This window comes from Rattus norvegicus, chromosome 1 (assembly GCF_036323735.1).
Source record: "Rattus norvegicus strain BN/NHsdMcwi chromosome 1, GRCr8, whole genome shotgun sequence".
NCBI classification, from domain to species: domain Eukaryota; kingdom Metazoa; phylum Chordata; class Mammalia; order Rodentia; family Muridae; genus Rattus; species Rattus norvegicus.
Genome location: NC_086019.1, coordinates 4,962,758 through 4,986,386, shown reverse-complemented (window position 1 = coordinate 4,986,386; position 23,629 = coordinate 4,962,758). Strand labels below are relative to the sequence as shown.

At 46.2% G+C, this 23,629-nt stretch overlaps 1 protein-coding gene across 8 annotated transcripts in view; it reads left to right on the top strand.

Annotated features, from left to right (window-relative positions):
- Sash1 (SAM and SH3 domain containing 1) overlaps window positions 1–23,629 on the top strand; it is a 298,571-nt gene that overhangs the window by 252,391 nt on the left and 22,551 nt on the right. For 3 of the 8 annotated variants that reach the window (XM_039101481.2, XM_039101480.2, XM_039101479.2), the window contains exons 9-11: window positions 11,708–11,840; window positions 17,066–17,898; window positions 22,277–22,351. In XM_039101481.2, coding sequence (XP_038957409.1) covers window positions 11,708–11,840; window positions 17,066–17,898; window positions 22,277–22,351 — 1,041 coding nt within the window. Of the gene's footprint in view, window positions 1–6,241; window positions 6,862–8,638; window positions 11,084–11,229; window positions 11,547–11,707; window positions 11,841–17,065; window positions 17,899–22,276; window positions 22,352–23,629 lie in introns of those variants that run through there. The other 5 variants (XM_039101484.2, XM_039101486.2, XM_039101483.2 and 2 more) reach the window with 5 other exon arrangements.

Genomic DNA, 23,629 nt, shown 5'->3' with positions numbered 1-23,629 from the left:
TCCTAAGGTGTACATGGTATTCTCAGTTCTTTTTACAAGTTGATTTTGTAACTGATTTTGGCTTTTTATTTCCTTACATCTGTTTCTTTTAAAACGGTGCCGTCTGCGTGTGCTATCTTATCTTGGCGGTTTCGTCTAACTGGATTCATGACCTAATTAAATTATTCAAATTTAAATTATTAAAATGTATGCGTTCAAGTGCTTTTCCACTTGTAAGTCTGTGCCTCTTGCGTGCCTGGTACCCAAGGAGGCCAGCAGAGGGCATCAGGTCCCTTGGAATTGGAAGGACAGACAGTTGCAAGCTGCTGCATGGATGCTGGGAACTAAACCTGAGTTCTCCACAGGAGGAGTAAGTGCGTTTACCTGCTGAGCCATCGCTCCGGCCCCTTAAATTAGTTTACACAGTCAAGCGACTGGAATTTCCACCCGGCTTATTTTTTTTCCTGGTGAAGATATAAGATTGAAAACTTGCCTCCAATTTTCAAAATTCTTGTGTTCCCTTTTCCTATCCCCCCTCCCAACCCCACTTGTCATATCTTGGATTTTGGTTAAGCAGCGGTCATACATGTTTTCCCAACTTGATCATACTGGGGTGACTCCAGTCACATTTTGTACTCGGGTTGATGACAGGAGTGTTAGTGTTTTGTGTAACCGTAGTTCTCCCCACCCCCACCCAATTCTTCCAAGATACAGCTGAGGTCTCTATTGTGTAGTCCAGTTGTCTTATTGTCGCTATAACCTCATGGACAGCCCCGATGAGTGATAGGATGTAGTCTCCATCGACGTCCTGGTACTGTACTTCCCCTTCCCCGGGACAACCTTAACCGCTCGGTCACAGTTCACACTCGTTGGTTCCTGCCAGCAGAGCTACCCTCTCTTTATTCAAGTCTACAATTCTAGTGAGTTCTGCAGGCTTAATACTGGTCAGGCAGCTTCGTGATCAGCTGTTCATCTCTCACTCAGCAATTCCCCAATTCCGTTTCTGCTGTTCCCGAGCCATGAAAGATAAAGAAGCTGGAGACATCTCTCCTTTTCAGATGTGCGCTTACGACAGAATTAATTCCCTGCTCTTTGCTAGTCTGGTGTTTTTTAAAAAGCGGGAGGGAACTTTGATGGTTTGTCTCTTGGCCTGACCATGCGGTTTCTAAGTGTTAATGCACGACCCTTTGTTTGCTTGTTGGTGGTGACAATATATATATCGCTGGGTTCTAATACTCTTTTAGCATGGGAGGCTGAACATTCTGCTGATCTCTCTGTGAAGGCCATCCAGTGGTTCAGCAATTATATCCTGATGGTTTTGCTAACTCAGTGACTGTAAGCAAACTCCTCAAAGCTACTGATTTTATTTCTTTATTTGAAGACAGACGTTCAGCCTGGATCCTTTAGCTTAAAACTCGCATCAAAGCTACTTCGTATTAATTCTATAGACGAAACCAAATAGATATACAGATTGTGGCTTTAGGAATTGTCATGGCTGGGTCTCCATAACCTCCTTTTGGGGGGGGGGTCACTAGATTCCTTGGATTCTCTGCATTTCTGCGTTGTCATGCGCCTAGACCAAGTTGTTAGACAGCCCTGTCCTGAGAAGCCACTGCGTCTGAACCGTGAGTCAGTAGCCTGAGATGCCAAAGCAATGTGACTTTGCAACACACCCGGTCCCCGAGGAGGCTTACCGCTTCGGGAATGAGCACTGGACTTTCCAGCCCATGTGTGATTGTCCTACTTGGCAGCATTGTTTTGAGTCAGCCATCTCCACGGCACGGGGCTGCCTGAGAGCCTGGGCTCTAGGGATTGTGCGGGGGTGGGGGGATTGTGGGGAGTTTGCTAGGATCTTCAGGGTGTCTCACATCACTGATGTGCATTGAGTGAACCCCCAGCCTCTTACAAGGGAGGTCTACCATTGCTGCTGGCTTTCTAGGTCCTTCTTGTTACCTTTCAGTTGTACCTTAGGCTACTTCGTATAAACAGCTGGTCCCCTGACCCGTGAACAGGATGACAACATGCAGAAAAGTCACCCAAGGCCGTACATATGGAGAGGAAGCCAGTCCTCTTACTCCATCCCTCCTGCCCCAGGGGAGGAGAAAAAAAAAGTGTTCTCTGCTTCCAGGGACCTTGTAGATTTGGAGCAGGTAGGCTTCTTGTGCCCAGAGTCGTTCTAGGTTTGGTGGTAGGACTGTTGAGATCTTTTCATCCTCCTCCTCCTTTGGGTAAAAGAATAGGTAGCCTGTTGTTTTGAGGGTGGTTAAAAGAAATTCCGTGTTCTTGAGTTTAGGACACAGAATCTAGTAAGTACACTGTGGAAGGCAACATGCATTTTAGTTCCTTTGGGCCTTCTATTAATTTTTAAAGTTTTTAAAAATGAATTAAGTGCTGACAGCCCTTTTACTCCAGGGGAGAGTAATGTCACCTCAAATTCCCACACACTTTTTCCAAATAAAAGTCTCCTATAATTATCTTCTCTTTTGCCTCCTCCTCCTCCCCCCTCCTCCCTCCTCCCTCCTCCTTCCTCCTTTCCCTCCTTCTCTTCTTCCTCCCCCTCCTCCTCCTCCCCCTCCTCCTCCTCCCCCTCCTCCTCCTCCCCCTCCACCTCTTCCTCCACCTCCTCCTTTCCCCCTTTCCTCAAGTTTGGCGACAACTAGTTAATTTTGAAGCCGCCAGAATGATTATTTCAGTGTTGCACGATACCTTTGGGAGGAGAATGGAATCTCGTCATTTTTTTTTTCCCCCATCTGCTGACAAAATTCTCCTAATTTCAGAGGGCAATGATGTCACCCTCTACTGAGCAAAATATTTCTTACTAAACAGATGGGTCTCCTTGCCTGACTTCTTTGTAATGGAGTAGGGTGTAAGGCACAATGTGCTTCGTGTCTTATGTCGTTGTCCGATGTAAGTTGAACAGGATTGCTATGAACTCGGCGGGACTAATATTTTTCTTTCTGTAAACACAAAGATTACCATGATAACAGTGACCCAAAGGTCCCTTCCGTGACTAGACATGGCTAGGTCCTCAAGTGTTGGGGAAAATTTTGAGTGTATCCAGGCAGAACCAGAATGTAGCCCTAAGGTAGGGAGGGATCCTGAATACATCACTGCTTGGACCATGGAGGGAGACCGGACATGGTGGAGAGATGATGAAATCCAGCTCAGGGAAGGGGAGAGCAGAAGCTGCCGTTGATTGGTGTCACATGCTGTTTACACAGAGACATCAGCTGAACTCTGCTTTGTCCCAGCTAGTTAGGCGAGCATCTGAGGTCAGAGTGGACAAGGAATGACGGCTTTGGGGGGATCTCAACACTAACCTCTAGGTCGTGTATGAACGTGGGTGTCCACGAAACTCATAACTAGTGCTAACCAGTCACTAACACGCATCTCAGTTTTCATAGCTGAGGGGCACTGTACCATGTGCAGATCTTTTCTCCAATCCCAGGGACGAGGCCCTCACACCTGACCTGCATTAACCACCATACTTCATACCCCCATAAGCTTTTCCTCGCTGTGCTTTCTGTCCTGCAACCTTTGTGAATGTAGGGGGACGCTTCTTAGTCACGTTGACACTTCATGTTCTTCTGAATGCCTTTAATCAGTGTTCACTCACTTGTTCATTCATTCATTCATTCATTCATTCATTCATTCATTCATTCATTCATTCCAATCGAGAAATACCTATGTAGCATCAAGATCAATACAAGTTTTATTTGTCCAAGTATGAAAAAAAAATGTGTGGCACTGGTAATGACAAGGGACTATAATATAGTTAAGACAACACATTTCTTCAGAGCAAGTTGCAATGTGTGTCAAAAAGCCTTGCAGATGTGCACATTTAAAAAAAAAATCCTTCAGTTCTAAAATCTAATCATCTGTTCAGAGAGGGAAACACCGTGCTAGACACGTTAATAAACTCTGTCACACTGAGCATCTGAATTGGTTTATGTTGGAGACATCCAAATGTCCATTGACAGGCACGTCGTTTAAGTAAATGACAGCCTACTTCTGCGACGGAAGGCTGTTAAATCACTAATGTGTTGGTGTGCCCAATTGGAAGCGTATCTGTTGACATGGGAAGAATTTCCGTACGTGCTTTCTTTTAAAATTTAAGAAGTATACACGGTCTAAGAAGTGTCTAAAACAGCGGTTCTCAACCTTCCCAATGCTGAGACCCTTTAATACGGTTCCAGGAATTTCCTGAGGTAGCCGTAGCCCAGTCTGTTGTCTTGAGTGTTTGCTTCAATGTGCCGTGCAGCGGAGGAGTTTGAACATCCTCACCCCTTGTTGACTACATTTATAGAGGGCTTGTGACGGGTAGACACTCTGGGAATGGCTTGCTTTCAGCAGGTTCAGTGCATCCAGGTCAGGAGACTATACCAGACCTTTGTCCCCACAGAGTTTCCTGTTTTCCAAAAGGCAGATATATATTGTATCCCACATGAAACCCCACATTAGCTCCATAAATGCCAGGCTTGTCCTCTGAGAGGTGGGGGCAGAGGCATAGGAAGGGAGAATTAAACTCTGTTCTTTTGCTCATCCTCGTAGGTGACCTTGAGGAGCTGGCTATGGGCGGGTATGTGGGTGGGGGCCATCAAGAGATGCACCTTCCCTTTACCCTTTTCATGGTGTCAATCCAAGCTTCAGTGACTTCCCACCCTGCCAGGCACCAGGCTTCGCATAAAGGGAGTCATCTCCTTCCTAGATCCCACTGCCTGCTATAGAAGTGAGAGCCAGTAACACATGTGCCTAAGGCTTATCTACTTTCCCCACTGGTGAAAGGAGAGCTGAACCCAGGCCTGGTGAATTTCAGTGTCCTGGCTCCTAAGCTAACCTTCTCTGCACCTTAGCATCCAGCGTCACTGAAGCCGCAATGCCACTGTGCCTCTAGCTTTATGGGTCTTCTTGGCCTTGCCGTGTCCATAGCATGCAAAAGAGCCATTTATAAAACTAAAATGGAGGATTCTGCCTAGAGTCCAGTCAGTACCCAGTAGAAGACACGTAAGTAACAGACACTGCCGAGCTCCAGGAACACCATCGGCACTGTAAGATAAGTGTCATCAAACCAAAGTGACATTTAGGAATCCTGGGACCGTCATCAAGATGATCGGCTAAGGTCTGCTGAGACTTACTTTGAAGTGATAATCAGCTTGTGCTGATACTAGAGGCTTTTTGCCCAGGTGGAGAGTAGGGTAGGGACAGATCCATAGGACAGATCCATAGGGTCCCACTTCCTACCTTGAGAATGGGGTCATGCCTGAACCCATTTTATGGATTGTGGGCATGGTATGTGCTGGATGTCATAGCTGGTAGCACTTCATCTTGCCGCCATCTGTGTTGTGTGTGGCCTGGCAGTGGCAGGCGGTGAAGCCATAGATAGGCTGTGGGAGAATTGGTTTGTGATCTGGGGAGCTGGACAGTACAAGGGAAGCTATGGTGAACCCTTGTGGCGGGAAAATGAGGAAGTCTCATTAAAAGTAGAAGAGAGGCTTCTGGGGCAGCAGGGTTGGGGTGCAGGAACCTGAAGTTGGTACCTTTCTAGCTGAAGGAAGGGAAGGGAAGAGGAACAGATAGGGGACCCAGCAAACGGGGAAGATAAACTGTCTGTCTGTCTGTCAACTAAACTGGTGACTCTGGGCAAAGCATGACCTCCCCCTTGTGGGCTTCGGGTCTCAGAAATTTCCCCCTCCCAATTAAGTAAGCCCTAGACCCCCTCCCAAAAGACCTTCTGCTATTTCAAGGAGACAGTGGTTGGCACTCATTGGTAAGCCAGCCGTGCTGTATGATAGCCTAAGAAGAGATGGACGAGAATGGAAGAAACAGCTCGTCACGAGTCGTGGTGCACGGTGGGATAAACGACTTAACCGAGGGGAGTTACCCACGGAAAGGAGTCACACCGCACGTCACGGAGACTTCTTTCTTTGGTTTTTCTTCTCTGCCTTGTTTGGACCATGTTCTGTTTAAGTAACGGCATGTGCCCAGGGACACCTCCCTCCCCGAGAAAATTAAACAATTATCTTGTGACACCGTCCTCAGGCTCGCTGTTCTAGGGTGCCCGAGAACTCAGCTGCCCTGAAATGACTGTCAAAACAATTTGGGAAGACAGTTTTAGAAGCCTCAGGAAAGGGAAAATCGCCTACATTTACTCTGGCTATTAAAACAGAAAGGGGGAGAATAAAGAAGGGGGGCAGGGTGGGGGTGGGGGTGGGGGAAGAAAGTGACAAGTCACGGAGAAAGCCAGAATCACAAGCTTCACGGTAGTAACTTCAAAAATAGCCCTGGAAAGGTGTCCGCTTTCAATCGTGACCACTCCCTTCAGCAAACGTTTTGGAAGCCCATCTGCAGAAGCGATCTGTTTTAGAGTTCAGTCACTCGGAAGGGTTTAGCCCTCTGTCCTGGATTCGCTCAGATTCTCGAGTTCTTTTCTTTCTTTCTCTGGAATTCCATAGACAGTAATTAAGGAACTGGAGGCCAGCAGGAGGTCAGGGAGCCTTCCTCAGTGAAAACAGGGATTGTTGGCCATGCACAACACTCCCTTTTTTCCTTGTGGTGAATAGGAGATTTGCTTAGGGCTGATGACTTATGCCTTTCTTACAAGTTATACAGTTAGCAAGCGGCCGGGGAATCGGGCAGCAGGCAGAGAGAGGCTAATTGAATCCAGTCAGTGTCCTGGTGCTCTTCTTCAGATGTTGGGCTGTGACTGGGAGAGCCTGCCCGATCATGTAACTGCAGAGAACATGTTCGTGGGAGTGCCTGGTCCGACTTGGAGATTTCAGGGCTGACGATCAAGAGTGGGATTTGTTCTTCGTGGGGAGGGGGAAGGGGTACCAACTGCATCTTTGCAAAACTACCCTTTACGCCTGCTAAATGCCGAAGCCGGTAAGTTGATTTTTTTTTTTTCATGTGAAAGGAAAACTTTTCTGTTGCTTCAAGAAAAAAGGCTTTCTGCTTGCTTCTGCCTAGGAAGCAACTTTCTTGGCTTCTTAAATTTCTCTAGATCTGCCCATCTTCTAGCTGCTTCCCTGCCCTCTACCCCTGAGCATTCTCGCCCCGCTCGTCACCCAGTCACCATACGTAACTCTTAGAGAATACTAAATATTATTTTGAGACTGTGAAAGAAAAAGCAAGCATGAGCCGGCTGAGTCTGTGAGAAGGACTTAAATCCAGACGGCATTCAGCATTGTTTTAAAGAAATGTACATTCCGCTGGCTTTCTTCTCGTAACGTTTACAACTAATGCAATGACAGCGTGGCCATAGAAGTTGAAGTATGTGTGTGTCTTCTTACGGACTAAGTTCAAACAGAACTGTTGAGTTCTTTTTTTCCTCAAGAAAATATTTTTTTTGCAATTGAAAAGTACTTTTCAGAAATACTTAAATGTTGTATGATGTTGTCTTGCTGGGTGGGTGGGGGGTTGAGGTGGGTGGGTGGGTGGGGGGTTGAGAGGGGTATATGGTGACTGAGTCTGGTTGTTCTGATTGTTGACTGTGACAGTGCATCACGAATTTGGAGCCAGGGAAGCAAACTCTGACTCTGTGTCAAGATGGTCTCCTGTGGTCCCTGCCAAGGATCTGATTGTTCCTTGCGAATATGAACTGCCATTTATTCCGGCTACATCCATTGCTACTGTGCCACTAAACTTTCAGAAACCATTTATTCCGCACATCACAGAGCAGTTTGTTATAAGGACTGGTGAAGGATCTGTTTCAGGCGGCCAATGACAGGCTTAGGATAAGCAGTGTACGCCAGCAAACAGACTTATTTACAGATGTGATTAATTTCGTTCCCTTTTCCCGATCATATTGCGTGTAGTTGTGTTATAAAAAGTTCTCCACGCTGGCTCCATGGCTTTTCCCATTAGAACATCACAGATGTGTCAAAGGATGCACTTGTTCCAAGAGAAGCTGGGAAGAAAGGAGGCTCCACCCTTCTGTCCATGCCAAATGTCCCCATAGACTCCTCAGTCAGTGCCTAGCAGCCAAAGGGCTATCTCTTTAAAGCAGCTATAGTCTTGTGCCTTGGCTTGGTCAATTTGTTATGGTTTAAAGCTGTGGAGCCAGCTGTCTGCAAGCTGATGTAATGTTGCTATGGTAACCAGAAATGAAACACTTAAGCATTCACCACAGAATTACTACATATAGCATTAGCCAAAGTAATTAAAACTTGAGCCATATGGGTTTTCTGGTGGAAAAAAAAAATCTGCAGCAGAGAGCTTAGAAGTGAAATGTTTCTGTTTACAGCACTGCAGAGGCCTTTTGCACGTCTTTTGGTGGGGATTACCCTTTTTGCTCTGGATGGCTCGGGGGTGGGGGGCAGATAAAGCTGATGGGTCAGCCTTCTTGTTTATAAGATGATCAAGCTGAAGTTTATTTTAGTAAGATGTAATAAACTCTAACTTAGAGGTGCAGGGGCACCAAGATGGGAAAAAAAATGTTCGAACACATGTGAACATATGTTTTTATGTTTATGTTTTGTTTTAATGTGAATCTGTGTTGGTTATGAGCCTACCTCTTGGAATCATTTATATACAAAGTAGAAATCCTTTATATTCTGCAAACCCCTTTTAGGTAGGAACTTTAAAAAAAAACCAAGCTTATATTTATTTTCTGTTTATCAATGCTATCTCAAAAATATTTACATTTTAAAATTATAGACACATATTTTAAATGATCCTTCGTTTAAAAGATTCTTAAACTCCCTTTTATGATAGTCAATTTGAATAAAAGATGTGACACATATATACATATACATTATGCTATGCTGTTTTCAACCCTTAGAAAGTAACAATTATTTGAGAAAGAATACACAGTGAAAAATTTATTACTGAGTTTATAAGAAGTGCAGTCATTTGTGTCTTTATATTAAAACAGCTGGAGAGAATTTCTTAAGGGCAAATATGTCACAAGTCTTTTCCTTGGGACTCAAAAGGAATCCAGAAGTTGACCCTCCCCGTCCATAAAAAAATGTCTCAAAGACTCCTGTCCAATTCAAATACCTCACAGGCTGACTACAGAGGACTCTTCTAATTAAAAAGATAAACCGCACAAGCATACATTTCTTCAATGGGTCAGCCTGCCTAGGGTCCAGAGCCTGATACCTCAGAGGAAGTCCTTAGTTACTGTGGCTTGAGGTTTGTCAGTCAGTGGCTGACACTCCCAGAACCTCTACTGAGTTAGAAAAATACAACTGTCATCAATGAAAAGTTCTCAAGAACTCCTGTTCTTCAAACTGTAGGTAGAACATGAGAAACCAGTTAAGGGATCCAGGCAGAAGAAAGGAAGGTTCTATGAGGGGACGGATGTTGGCTTTCGGTCTCATGTCCTGACGTGACCATTTTCATTCCTTCCTGGAAAGCTCACGAAAACGTACCTGTTCTACTTCTATGCCTGCTCTGTGTCTCTGTAGAAGATTTTCGTGTTACTGATATTCTATTCTGTTCTGTTCTATCCTATTTTTTTTTATGCTCTCATAAACTAGCTTATGGAGTATATTGACAGGTCAGATTTTGATCTCGTAATCTAGCTTCCTACCTAAGTACATACAACTGACTTGACTCAAGTTATGGTGACAAGGTTAGATACTTAACCTGGGTTTGCTCGTTTTGTTTGTTCTTTTGGCGGAGGGGTAGGGGTGACACGCAGAGACCTTGTGTAGTGTAAGGTTAGTTCTGCTTGAATTGCTGGTACCTGGACTGCAATGGGAAAGCATGACATTTTGAAACATTTGCACGAGTTCAATGCACGGCAACTTTTACTCAGGTGCTCATGACCCGGAATGAGGGTAACCAAGTTCTCATGCCTCTGGTTGGCCGCTCTGACACGTCAGCAGTTCAACTAAGTAAAAGTGAAATTTAAACCAGATGGTATCATTTTGTATTTGGAGCAGCTAAACTTACTTTTAAAAAAAAACAAAACCTTGTACCTTTCAGTAAAGTGCACTAACACCAATTGTTCAACATAGCTATCTACCTGTTTGCCTTACTGAGATGGGGGTGGGGGAGGGGGTGGTTCTCATTTTCCTTCTAGTCTGTCAAGTAGACAGTAGGCAACATTTTAAAATTTTATTTTATTTTTTTATTTTATGTGCATTGGTGTTTTGTGTGCGTGTGTAGGGTGCCAGATCCCCTGGAACTGAACTTACACACATAGTTCTGAACTCCATATGGGAGCTGGGAATTGAACCAGGATCCTCTGGAAGAGCAGCCAGTGCTCTTAACCGCTGAGCCATCTCTCCTTTTTGAAGAGTAGGCAACTTCAATCATTAATCTGCAGGCAGTATTTTCCTAGGAATTTTAGAGAAACTGGACACAGATATTGATTTACTTCCCGGACAAGGACTATTCCAGTCCGATGACTTGCTGAGGGGTTTATACTAATTAATCATCAGCGGGTAAACTGCACACAGGAAGGAAGTATAGTGCCTCTACGCTGTGATCTCCAAGGAAAATGGACCAAATTTATCCAGAAGAGAGTACTGTCTTGCACTGGGGGAAGCATCTATGTACTCCCAGCATGCACCATTTCTAAGTCATGTATGGTCTCGACCCTCCCCCTTTGTGCTTTTCTCTTATTTGCCTATCTGACTGCCTATAAAATTGAGATTAGGGAGGGCTTTTCTTGGAGGAAAGTGCCCTCATTGGTCTCGAGATGCAGATGCCGTTTGTTTTTGTCTTGTTGGAGAGGGGTGGTTGAACCATCTCTCTCCCAGGGAATTGCACTGAGGACAAGAGGGAATACTGTTATCAGGATGTGCAGGATTAGCTGGACCGGGTATGCTGAGGCTGGAGTGCTCAGCAAAAGGTCCAGGCACCCGGCAGGGTGCTGCAGCGTTGGTGGGAAACTCCCTTTGCATTTTCACAGTTTGAACAGATAGAGCAGAGGAAGCTGCATACTGAATGTTGGACCGGACTTGGAAAGGAAGCCCTCGTCCTGCTCACAAGGAAAGGATTGTTTTTAGCCTGGGTCACTGCTACGGAGAGAGATTTCCCTCCCCTCTGTAATGTTTGATACTTGAGGGAAAACAGCTGGGCCAGAGCACATTTGAATCTCTGCAAAATGGAATGGGATGCTGGGGAATATGGACCGTACTGTATGGCTGTAAAGGTCAGCTTTTTCCCTTGTCTCTTTGGAGGAATGTGGGGCTGTCCTCAACCTTGCCTCTGAGAGCCCTCAGAAGGAGCTGGGGGAGGTGGGAGGGGTGGCTGTGATGTGGCAGGCAGTTCCAACAAATAGGAAAGAAGGTTTTTTTTTTTTTTTTAATTTTTTTGGTTCTGTTTTCATCTCTTCCCCTTTGCTGGTTTTGATTTTTTTTTCTGGTGGGGGAGGGGGACGCTGGAAAAAGTCAACAAAATTTTGGTTTGGAGAAGTGGTTGATGACCATGTTCAACAGTGAGTCCCAGTGGGCCAGACAGAGGAGAGGCTGGCCCAAACCACAGCAGTATAACTGGAATTACAGGGGCAGCTTGGGGAGAAAGCTCTGTGGGGTGGACACCCCCAGGGTAGTCAAGGCCAAAGATGTGGGCTTTGCCCGGAGGATTGATTCTCGTTTATATTAGACCATCCCAGGGTATGTGTGGCTTCTACAAACCTGGTGGGTAGATTTGCTGATGTCCCAAGTTCGTCGGCAGAGCTTCGGACGTTTGGCCTTGGCTGAGAAGCCAGCTATGCCAGCTGGGAGGGCACGGCTCTGGAACAATTTACTGATTAACTGTTCTGTTTCTTTGCCAGTCAAGAGAACAGTCGGATGATGAGACCGAGGAGTCGGTGAAGTTTAAGAGGTTACACAAGCTGGTAAACTCTACCCGAAGAGTCAGAAAGAAACTAATTAGGGTGGAGGAAATGAAAAAGCCCAGCACAGAAGGTAAAAGGAAAAAATAAAAAAGGTGTGGGGCAGGGGGGCGGGGTGGGGGGCGGACCTCACCCTGGTTCTTCGGAAAGAAATCACTTGGGGTCAGATTTTCGGTAGAAACAGAATATGGTTTACAAGTAGGAAATGAATTGAGTTCTGGCAGAGGCCAACAGTTGTCTGTGTGCCAGTGGATGATGCTCAAAGTGTTTTGGAATGAAGGATCCTGGTGTCAAGTACTTAGTAATTCAAATGCGACAGAGATGGGCAATGACTGGGGTCCGATAATAAAGTCAGAAGGTTTGGCACTGCTTTAATTATGAGCTTGTGCTGCCACTATACATAAACCCTCTAAGTTCTCAGCATAAACCTCTCTTCCAAAGAGGACTCCTGGTGTTTGTAATCCAGTGGATTTGGTGCAAATCTGATACTCAGTGCATCCATCTTGCAAAGCCACCTGGCCATCAAGGGACGTAATATCCCTTCAGAGCCTCAGGGCTGCTTGGTTCTTCCCCTAAACAATCTCAATTCTCTATTCAAAAGGGGCTTTAAAGACCTCCAGTTCTGAGGGGATCTTTAAGAGCTGGCTGGGAAGATGAAACAGTAATAATCAGAGACATTCACTGGGGATTATTAGAATGAATAGAAACCTTTGGATTATAATTACAGTGGTTTAATTTGTCACCTTACTCATTTTAATTTATAATATGTATCTACCCCAAAAATATCAAATCAGACCTTAAAAGTCTGGAGTGTGGCAGATACCTACAAGGTTTATAATCCCAGTAAATCCTGGGCCTGAAAGGGAGTGCTAGGTGCTACATAATGACACACTGTCTCAACTCTGCCTAGCAATAAGACTGATACTCTGTCTCCAACTATGTTTGTTGGTAACTATGTTACCCAGCTGTAAGATTTTCTCATTGACAAGAGGATAGTGAGTAAATTGGAAAAATACTGGACAGCTTTAATAAGTAGAGCACTACTCGTCAAAATATCATGTCTATATTATAAGGAATTTCAAAAACTTTTAACACGTGGGTTTTAGAATTATTATTAGAAAGCCCCTTTTGATCCTTGTAAATAAAACCAAGCTGTACTCAGCAAACCAAATTTCCTTTTATTTTTAAAGATAAGGGTTTCTTGTTATTATTGATGCTTTCTAATTCAGCTCGTTGCTATGCAGTGTTTTAATTCTTCAGGATAAAAGTGAGGATGCTGGTAGCTGTAAAAGAATGGGGGGTGGGAAGAAAATGGGGGTTTGTCTAGAGGAATAAGCTTGATGGGTAACCGTATAAGTGTGGACCTGCCTTTAATTTGGGAATTGCATTTGCGTGTCCCTTGGTATAGTAACTCTGTTCACAGTTGCCAGTCTCTATTGGATGTTTTAATACCTGTGTGCTGGCCGGTGTTTCTACTGTACAGACTATTCAGAGCTTTACTCACACAGTGGCAGGTCTTAACCCAAATGTGAACACGGAGAAGGAGATTGTACTTTTGTAGAGAACCACACAGAATTGCCAGCACCCAACCCTGAGTGTGTGCTAGGAAGCAAACCAAAATCAAGTGTCAGCTGTGACAATCAGAACAAGGGGCTTGACCACCAGTGTCACACTCAGTTCCCAGCCAGTGGGACTTACCCTGTGGTGGCCTTTATGCTAGAATAATATTGTATACATCTTGATATATCCAGATTTGCCAAGTGCATCAATTCAAACTATGTTGGGGGTGTAGGGGGGGATTTGAAGAGGCAATTGAAGGCCGAAAGCAGTGAATTCACCTTAAATGTGAATTCATCTGAGTGTGGACTGCGCCTCACAGATGGACTTGAACTCAAGTTGCAAGGTGTATTGGGAGCTAGGAGGCCAGAGAGGGCCATTCACTATCTCATTCATATCACCAAAATGGTTGTGTGCATGTGAGTGTCTGTGTGCATGGAAGCACATGTGTGCACCTCTGTGTTTCTGTGTCCGTGCATCCGTGTGTGTGTGTGTGTGTGTGTGTGTACACACACACTCTCGTGTGTATGAGTGTGTGTAGCTTCAGCCCCCACGTGACCAGGCTCCGACTGGAGGAAGAACTGGGAGGTGGGACAGGCTCCTTGGGTTTCGAGATGCTGCTCTTCCCCGGTGCCCTTGGGCTTAGAGAGATTTGGTCAAGTCGCTGATTGCCTGTGTGACTAAGCCACTTGTAAGGCAAATAATAATCCTTTATCGAGATGCATTCTGCATACTACACATTTCTCCCTCACAGTTGAGAATTGACCTTCCCTTGTAATACACCATCTAGAACACCCACCAGAGGCAGGCACTCACTCATTTCACCAGTAAGGAGACCGAGATAAAGAAGCCAGGGAGCTTCCTCAAGGTCATTCAGCCAGCCAGCCAGACTTCCTCAAGGGTGTCCTGCCCCCTCTGAACATGCTACCACTCAGGAGAACTAATGGCTTTAGAATTCTTTACCTGGCCTTCCTCTCCTGCCTTGACTTTCCAGGTATATCCTGACACGGCAGCCCCAGATAAGGATTAAGCATGGGCGTTGTTTGCGCCTGTCATCTGCCCACCTCTGTGTGGTGAGTGGTGTCCTCCCGACAGTGAGCTAGCACTTTGAGGCCAATACTGAATCATCAGCTTCTATGTAGTGCCTTTTAGTAGAAGAAATAGCTTCAAGTGTCCTCTTTTTATTAACATAATGCTCACTATAACCATATTGGGGCATTAGCTAAAGAAAAATAGGTGTTATGACAGAGGAGGCTCAGAGAACCAGATGCTCCGGGTCCTGGAGCTATTGCTGAAGGCCAGAACTTGTGTAAAGTTGTATCCCACCTCCACACCTTTCATCAGGTGTTCTGATCTCAATGTTGACGTAAAGGCCCTTGTGAGGCAGGTTCCATAGTGCACAGTGGTGGAGTTGGGGGGCTCCCTTGGCTTACCACACCTGCAGAGCAATGCTGTTCCTTTTGATCAGAAGAGGGCAGGAGAAAAGTCCTGTATTGAGGAAGCCCAGGTCTGGGCTGGGCTTCCGGGCTGCCTCTCAGACATGGACTGCAAAGCTCACACTGCACAGGGCCTGCTCACAAAGGCTGACACAGCCTCTTCCGAGACATTTCCCTACTCCCCTCAAAGCTCCTTTCCAGGGTAAGGCTGCACATATCAGGAACATGTGTGTCCCAGCTAGCGCCTGATGGCTGTCTGCGAAACACTCCAGAAGATGTTTGGACCACTGATGACTGACAGCTACTTAGAGAAGTGGGCAAAGCCCACGAGGCCTCCATGAAGACTTTCGGGACTGTGTTGATTAGAATTTTCATGAATCCGTCCCACCTGGCAGGCTTAACGTAGCTGTATTCATTCACTGCTGGGAAACCTCTGCCCCTGGGCTGAGCCTCCACTCTTACTTAACCCAGTTGCCTCTTTTGGGAGGAAGGAAATAATCTTTATTTGGGAAACCAACTGTAAGGGCTGTTGGTCTCCATACCTACTAGGAACCTACTAGGAGGAGAAAGCAGGAAGCAGCTCTCACATTTGTCTACTGTCTGTGGTCTGGCTAAATCCTGTCCGACCCTGGACCTTGCTTTAAACTGTCCCAAAAGATCCTCAGACAGGTCTTTGGTGAACTTGGGACTGGGTGTCATTTTGATTTCTCTGTCTTTACTCTTCCTTCCCTGCCATTCATGTCTGCCCATGAATGTGGAGTTGGTCTTAAGTAGGATTTATTTCATGCCACAATTCTCCCACAGTTAGCCATCAATTAGAAAAGGTAGCCATTTTTAGAATCTTTTAGAAACGGGTGCCATTTTTTATCACCTTCCCCTCTCCTTTTCTCCCTGATACTTCACCATCCATCGCTACCTTTGTCCTAGCTAGTCCTTCTGTCCCTGGGAGCTCTGTATTTTTTTTTCCCCTACTCCCCTGTTCAGCTGGTGGAAATCTGCAAGGCTCCAATGTTTCCTTATAATTAAGGGATGCAGCCAGTTGGGCTCTACACCCACAGCTTGACCTAATTCCTCCCTCACATCTGTTCACATAACACATGCAGAAAAGAACTTGGCTCTCCTGCCAGCACATCCAGGCCTTTCCACTGGGCTCCAGAGGCCTTGGCTCCATACCTGGCCCCAGAGAGAGCTTCAAGGCCTGGAAGCCTGATCCCAAGTGGAACACTTAGTGAACTGCCTGCGTGTCAAGGCCCTTAAATGCCTTTTCTGTTTCCTCCAGGGCTGGGTGGACGGGGCTATCCGGCTGCAGTCACTCAGCTCCCCCTGGCCTTTTGTGTTTGGCCAGTCAACTGGAGACCATTTGTCAATCACATTTGCAAGTATAACCCTTCATGGTGTTTTCCCCACCCAAGCGCTCTTGGAGATTTAATCGCTTAAATGGCATATGCACCAATAAAAAAAAAATTGCCTGCCACATGGCATTCATCACACTCCCAACTATAAAAGTCACTGGAGCTGACATAAAGGAGGGCCTTTCAGGATGGGCAAGATTGTGTCTAGCTTCTGAGTACTACTGCACTTACAAACCACGGTGGTAGTTACCTTAGGATATGCTAACGTATCTCATAATGGAGGGCCTTGATTTTTGCAAACGGCATGTTTTAATAGGTCAAGGGGGGTGTTGGCCTACAAACTTGTTTTGAAGGAAAGTAGAAGATACCACAGGTTTCCCAGTCCTAGATTTGTGGTGCGAGGTCTGGATGTAAAGCCTCACACATGCTAAAAGCTGGATAAATCCTCCCTACCTTTGAGCTGTATTCCCCATCTGGTTTGTGGTTTGGTTTGGTTCTTAGCATCAGCGTCTCATGTAGCTGAGGCTGGCTTTGACTGCGTTTAGCAGGGGATGACACTGGGCTCCTGATTTCTACCTCCACCTCCCAAGCTCTGGCCTTAGAGCCCTGAACAGCAACACCAGCAGGTTTTTATTTTGTATCTCATTAAGTTGGGCCAGGTTGATCTGGAAGTTTCCATCCATCTTCCCAGTAGCTGAGATTACAGACCGGTGCCTCCAGGCCGGGCATCTCACAAATGTGTAATGTTTAAGCTTTCTTGAAACCGTACAGTGCAGTTTGATTACCTTCTTTGTTGCATGTGCATTGACACGTAAGTCGTGTTGACGAAGAAGACCGTAGGGCAGGCAGGGAGACCATTGCCATTGACCACTTGAGATGACATGTGTTGCAGGTATAGACAGAGGTGTATGGGACACTCACTCACAGGTGACCTTGTGTTGGCTGCCTTCCAGGTGGAGAGGAACATGTGTTTGAGAGTCCCCCAGTCCAAGACGAAAGATCTGCGCTCTACTCAGGAGTGCACAAAAAGCCATTTTTCTATGATGGCTCTCCTGAGAAACCTCCAGAAGACAGCGCAGATTCTCTTACCCCATCTCCATCATCCAGTAGCCTGGAGACCTGGGGCGCTGGCCGGAAGTTGGTCAAAACCTTCAGCAAAGGAGAAAGCCGGGGGCTGATTAAGCCCCCTAAGAAGATGGGGACATTCTTCTCCTATCCGGAAGAAGAGAAGGCCCAGAAAGTGTCCCGCTCCCTCACAGAGGGGGAAATGAAGAAAGGTCTTGGGTCTTTGAGTCACGGGGTAAGTACCGATGGTGTTTTCTTCTATGACAGTCACCGGCGCAGGCACCACTTTCTGGTGTCCCTGGAAGAGGTTCAGAGTATCCGCAAGCAAATTCGCTTGAAGAAAACGGATACTAACTACTCCTGTTCCAGAACTTTTCTCTGCCAGCGTCCCTCCAGAAAAGGAGTAAATGGCACCACCTGTGACCTGCTGCCCCGGCCCAAGCCCAAGGGGGGCGGCGGCTGCGGCTTCCCCGGCAGGCGGGGCCGAGGGCGCACCTCGGTCAGCGAGTTCAATATCACCTACGTGGTGGAGCGGAGCCTCTACAGCCACCTGAACCTGACCCAGCTCGTGCGTCCTGCCTCGGACAGGACGCTGAGCAAGGCGGAGAAGCAGGACCTGAGGCGGTGCTTGCTGGAGGAGGACGAGGAGGCAAAGAGGAAGTGGGCTGCCACGGTGGACCGCTGTACTAAAAGGGTTCTCTTGAGAATCCACCAGAAGTCTGTGAGTCGCCAGGATGGCCGGCCGTGAGGAAGGCCTTGTCATTTCCGCGATGTGTTAGTCAAGCGTTATGGCCTCTCTTCTCGCAAAGCTGCCTTCCTTCAACTAACTCATCACTTCCGGGTCCATTCCTCTGTCACCCTCCGGTCTCTCACCCGTCTTTCTATAGCAGTGCCTTTTTCTTACTTCCATCTGCCCTCTGCACGACTGAAGCTGTTTGATATTCTTAACCAAAACTAAACCTTGAAGTTGATCTTCCAGGGGGTGGGGGTGGGGTGGGGGGTGGGCTTTGGCTAACTTCTAGGAGTGGCTGCCTTCACACCCAACCATCTTGTCACTTGACCCCAAAGAAGCTGATTTGAGTGAGAAGGACACTGAACCCTGGAAGAGGTGCCCGCTTTTTCCATGAATGAAATCAATAGGAACCAACCGATGGAAGGTTTCCCATCACCATCATCATCAAGTGCATTTCTTTAAGAAGTAGGGCCAGCCAGAAAGTTCTTATGTCTAAGAGAGGGGGAGAAAATCGCTTAAAGCTCTTTTGTTTTAATTAAACTGATTCGATATTTTTACTTTTTTTTAAAGTAGAGGACTTGGCATGCAGTGCTGTCCGAGGCTGCCACACAGATTCTTGTGCACAGCAAAGTATTACTTATACGACTGCTCGTTTCGTGAATTTTTGGTTTTTTTGAGGACTCGGGGAAGCCTAGTTTAGCTTTTTCCTTTCTTTCAGAGAGTGACTTAGTTTGAACTTGAAAGTATAGATATTCCCCCTGGATTCCCACCTAACTTGGAGTTTGCACAATGGCTCATCTAAAAGGGGACAGAGTGAGACCGAGCTGGCATTGCTGTCCTCTGGCACCTTGCTTAATCCTCCCAGGGCCGCTGGCCCAGAGCCCTTTGAGCGATCTGAAAGAACCTGTGGAGAAGAATGGGCTTCCACGGTCGCTTTTCCCAGGGTTCCTTCGAGCTCATGAATAGGATGCTCTTGTCCAGAACTGTATGACTGTAATTTAAATTCATGTAACCGAGTTCTGCTTTTGTGAAAACGAAGACGGATTGGCCACCGCCATCCTTCCAGTGACCTCCCCTGGTTCTCAGAGGATCTGTGGGCCTTTCCTCGCTTTGGGGTTTTGAAAATACTCCTATGTGTGTTGACTTCCGTCCTAGATTTTACTTTCTGTCTTTTCCCATCCTTACGAGCCTTACAATACTTTTTTATGCTGCCAGTCTGTTGAGAAAAACTTTACTCCTGTCTCTTCCTGTATCCTGGCAATGGTGTCTTGATTTTTCTGGTTTGTGTTGTTTTGTTTTAATATCAGAATTTTCTTCGTCACCCATTCGTTCAGTCTCTGGTGCGCTCTGACCTCCATATCTTTTGTAAAACACTGGCTTGGTGTCAGGGTTGAGCCAGGTTCATCTGCCAGCTCGCCTCCAGATGTCAGCACCGCTCACTCTAACGATGGCACTGTGAGCTGGAGACTTAATATGCTACGAGTGGAAGACAGCACTGCGCAGTTTTAATACCCGCTAAATAACTTATTCAGGGCCAAATTAAAAAATCTGTGCATAGCTACTCTTGTGAGTAGTACAGTTGTATAATTAGAAAAAAAAAATAATTTCCTCATTACATGGAAAAACACAGGCTAGAGTCATTGTTTTAAGAGCAGAAAGCGGGTGGGCATTTTTAATTGGCTCTCTTATTTGGTACTGGGCATGAACCCATGATCTCATGCATGCTAAGTAAGTGCTCTACCACTGGGCTACACTCTCTCCTTTCTTATTGTCTATCATTAAAATGCTCCTTTCTGATTTCTTGGTCTTCCTTCACTTTCCCCCAAAGTACACAGTTTCCTTTAATCTTCAACTTGGATCTTTTTGTCCTTTCAGAGATGCCATACTTGCTTGACCAAGCCTCGGGGAAATGATAACGCTTTAAATTCACCGGGAAACAGTCACGTGTCTTGCTTTTGATTTTTATTCATTCAAGTTTTTTTTGTTTATTTTTTAATTTTTGTTTGTTTGTTTGGGAACACAGACTTGCATGACGTTTTGGAATCTTGTCCCACTTTTAAATCCAGTCCCACTCCAACCGTGTTCTCAGTGCATGCTCATCCCATTGGCTCACTCTCCTCATCCCAAGCATAAGTCACAGAATGTTTTTATAATCATTCGTGCAAGCGATGAATGAACCCCCCAAAAAAAAAATGTTTTGCTCAAGCTTCATTGATGTGGGTCCAAAGTTTTTTTTATTTTTTTTTATTTTTTTTAATTGTTCTTTTAAAAATCCGTTTTTCCTCCTGAAGGCGTGTGCTCCTTTAAGAACTGGTGTTCCAAGGAGAGGTGGGAGCTTCCTCTGCTCAGGGCTCCATGCTTATTAGCCCTCTGCTGACAGGGAAGAACCTGCCTCAGATACCTTAGCATACAACTTGGAGAGATCTGAAAACTGGTCCGTTCTTCAAGCCCTTTATTGTGAGGCGTGAATGCATACGGCGGGCTTCTAGATTATTACAGTCGTCTCTTCCACATAAATTCCTTGCGCGTTATTTCATGCGCATCAGAGTGAAGCACGCTGGGCCCCAGTGTTACAGAAGATGTTGTCATTTAAAGCGTGGACGTGTGAAAGCCATACAGCGATCAGACATCTGGGCGCCACCCTGTGCCTGTGAAGCCCTGAGTCACGGGAAAGGAACTAGAGTAAAGTCTCTGCCTTTGCAAAAACCCGAGAAAACAAATCTGGCACCGTGAGCTATGAGGGAAAGTCACGTCTTTTCCCAGTTTGGGGAGCTGTAGTGGTTTTCTATAGGGAAGTCTTTCTGGTTTTCTGCACTGGACACAAGGTAGTTGTCTGTAAAGAAGTCAAGGCTCGCTGCTGATACTTAGTATAAAGTTGAGCCAACTTCCACTGGAAAGGGAATAAGTAGGATTATTGAAAGCAACAGTGTTCCTGAGAGCTAGGTGGCAACAAATCCCTTTTCCGCCCCACCCATGTCCCACCAGGGCCACCTCCCCGTATGGCCTGTCCCTGAATGCTTGGGCTTTACTATTGAACGCCCAGATTATAAAACCCAGGACAGCAGTCCAGCCCCTCCCTCGTTTGTAGGTTCACAGCCTGGACTAAGCCTGTACTGATCAAGATGAGCCTTCAGCCTCTCAACAGAAACCAAAACGAGGCATCAGAGAATAAACGAATCTCCAGGGTGTCTGCTTTATGAGCAGCCGTGTGCTACAGAGCCCTGAGGTCAGAGAGGTTAAGTACTTGAGCCATGGTCACACAGCAAGTAAGCAGCAGAACCAGAAGCTGAATCTATGTGCAGGGTTAAAAGCCTACTCGTTTCCCTCCCAGACTGTGTCTGCCTTCCTGATGCAGTACGTCGATATACGTCTGAAGTATATCTAGCTAAAAGAAGCGGTGTTTAAGTATGTAGTCTGCTTTTTTTGTTCACCTCTCCCGTTTTGTGGCTGTCATTACGGCCTCAGAGCCGCAGGCCACACAGAGCATCAGAGCCCAAATCCGCCATTCAAGTTTTCTTACCAAACACCACGTTTGCAGTGTTACTTACAACAGAAATTAAAGCGCTTTGGAGAAAGGAGACCAGCGTGGGCGTGAAACGATTTTTTCTTTTAACTGCTGGAAAAACAGGAGAGATGAGATACAAGTTCCAGAAGCAGAAAAATCATAGAAATATAAGTAGCTTCACAAATTTTGAAAGCAACTTAAAAGTACAAATTAACTTTTCATCCTTTTTTTTTATGACAGTGGTTTTTTTTTTCCCCTGCTGAAATCGACAGACACTCAATCAGCCCCCTCCCCCACCTCTACTCTGTAAATGTGGTGTCAGCCACTGTGAGGAAAGGGCTTATAAGTAATCAAAAAGGAGCAGTTAGATGGGAAAGTTACCTGCATTTCCGTCCAGGATTTGGTGGGGGCGGGGGGGGGCAATTAGTGAGGGACCCCCTACCCATTGGCCTGACTAGGTGCCTGTAAACATAATCCCCCCACCCCCTGCTCAAACAAGAGAAAAAAAATTCAGAAAGGCGTGCTCTCCATGGCAAAGCACAGGACTCCCTAGATCGGAGAGGTGAGGGAACCTTCCTGCTCGACGTTTGTGAAGGTTAATATACTTATTTTCTTAGAGTCCCTGGTTCTGCATATTAAGGGACTTTTAGACCACCCCCCCCCCCGACCAGTGACCTGTGCAAACACCAAATTAGAAATGTCTCATGTTTCTCCTCCTCGTGTCTCATGCCCTACTTCCATCCTGTACATGTATGTGTGACTCAAAGGTGCCTTGCACCGGGGACACGTGTCGGGGTGTCTGTGGCCGCTACGTGAGCGTAACTGGATTGTTTCCACCCTCTCTCCCCCCCCATTCCACAGAGAACTTGTAGCTTTGGTGGATTCGACCTGACCAACCGTTCTCTGCACGTTGGCAGCAATAATTCTGACCCCATGGTAAGTAGGCCTCGGAGAAAAGCAGTGCATACGGAACTGCAGCGACCTGGGTGCCAACAGGGACAGCCTCCCCCTCAGTGTCTTGGAGAGTTGATTCCGGCTTTGCTCGGTGCTTCCAAACCGAATTCGAAATGAAACTCTGTTGCTCCCGATTTTGACTTCAGTCTGCCATTTCCCGTGGAGTGGCTGATGACCCCCCCCCCCCCCCCCCGGTACCTCCCATCTCCTCAGGGCGCCTTTAGTTCTGTAGTGCCCTTTCTCCAGTACCGTGTAAGTAACACGTGCAGATTTGGCCCCTGTGGCTTTCGGTGCTCTATGAAGCACAGAAACTTTGTGCCTATGAGTTCTCCCTTCTCTAGCCTCAGTTGCCCGTGAAGGGTATGATCTGAAGGAACCCTGTGACGTGTGGGCGTCACCGAGCAGACTTATTACAGGATCAGTACATGGACCATGGAAGCCTTCTTTAAGTGTAGGTGTTCTCCTGTGAGCTGTCCTTAAACATGCCCAGTTTTCTCAGCGTCAAAGCAAATCAGGGCCTAGATTACCAAGTTAATGTCTCCTCAGACATGGGGTTGTGGTCAAGGGCCAGGACACCTTGGCAGTGTTTAAAGTTCCCTAAAGTTCAGCCCCCAAAGGCATATGCCAGCTTTACGTGGTTTTGCTTGTCCCTTAAGTGTTCTGCTTTGAAACTATAAAATGAAGAGTTCATGCTTTATAGCTGTTATTAATCTCATGTCAGCCAAAAATACACATCTGTGAGATAGTAAGTGTTACAGAATTTCCGGCAAGATTTAAGCTGTTTTATTTAGGTATCAAATTCTATTGATTCATGAGCCAATGATTTTGTGTTGTCAGTCTTTAAAAGCACGGAAGGCTCCCCTACCCACCCACCCACCCTGTCTTCAGAAGGCCCGTTTTTTAATGCAAAATAGAATGAGAGGTGGCCGAGGTCTACCTTGTTCAGAGAAACAAGTTATACTCCTAACAGCTGGCCATAGCGAGCAGTTCTGTGCAGCTTGATCTTGCCCTCACACCCACCCTGGGGATGAGTCACTGTGGACCCTCCCTTCTCCCCAACTGCTGAGGTTACCTGAACATTGGATCCTCTAGATCTTTCTTCCCGGATGAAATGCAGCCCCTCACGTGTTTTTAAATGGTAGGAAGAAAAGACATAATTGGAAAAGCATGTGCTGAGATTAAATAAAATAAAAAGTGCCTCAAGCCCCAGTATAAACAGGCAAACAAAATACTTCTTGGTAGATGTTAATTCCTAATCTC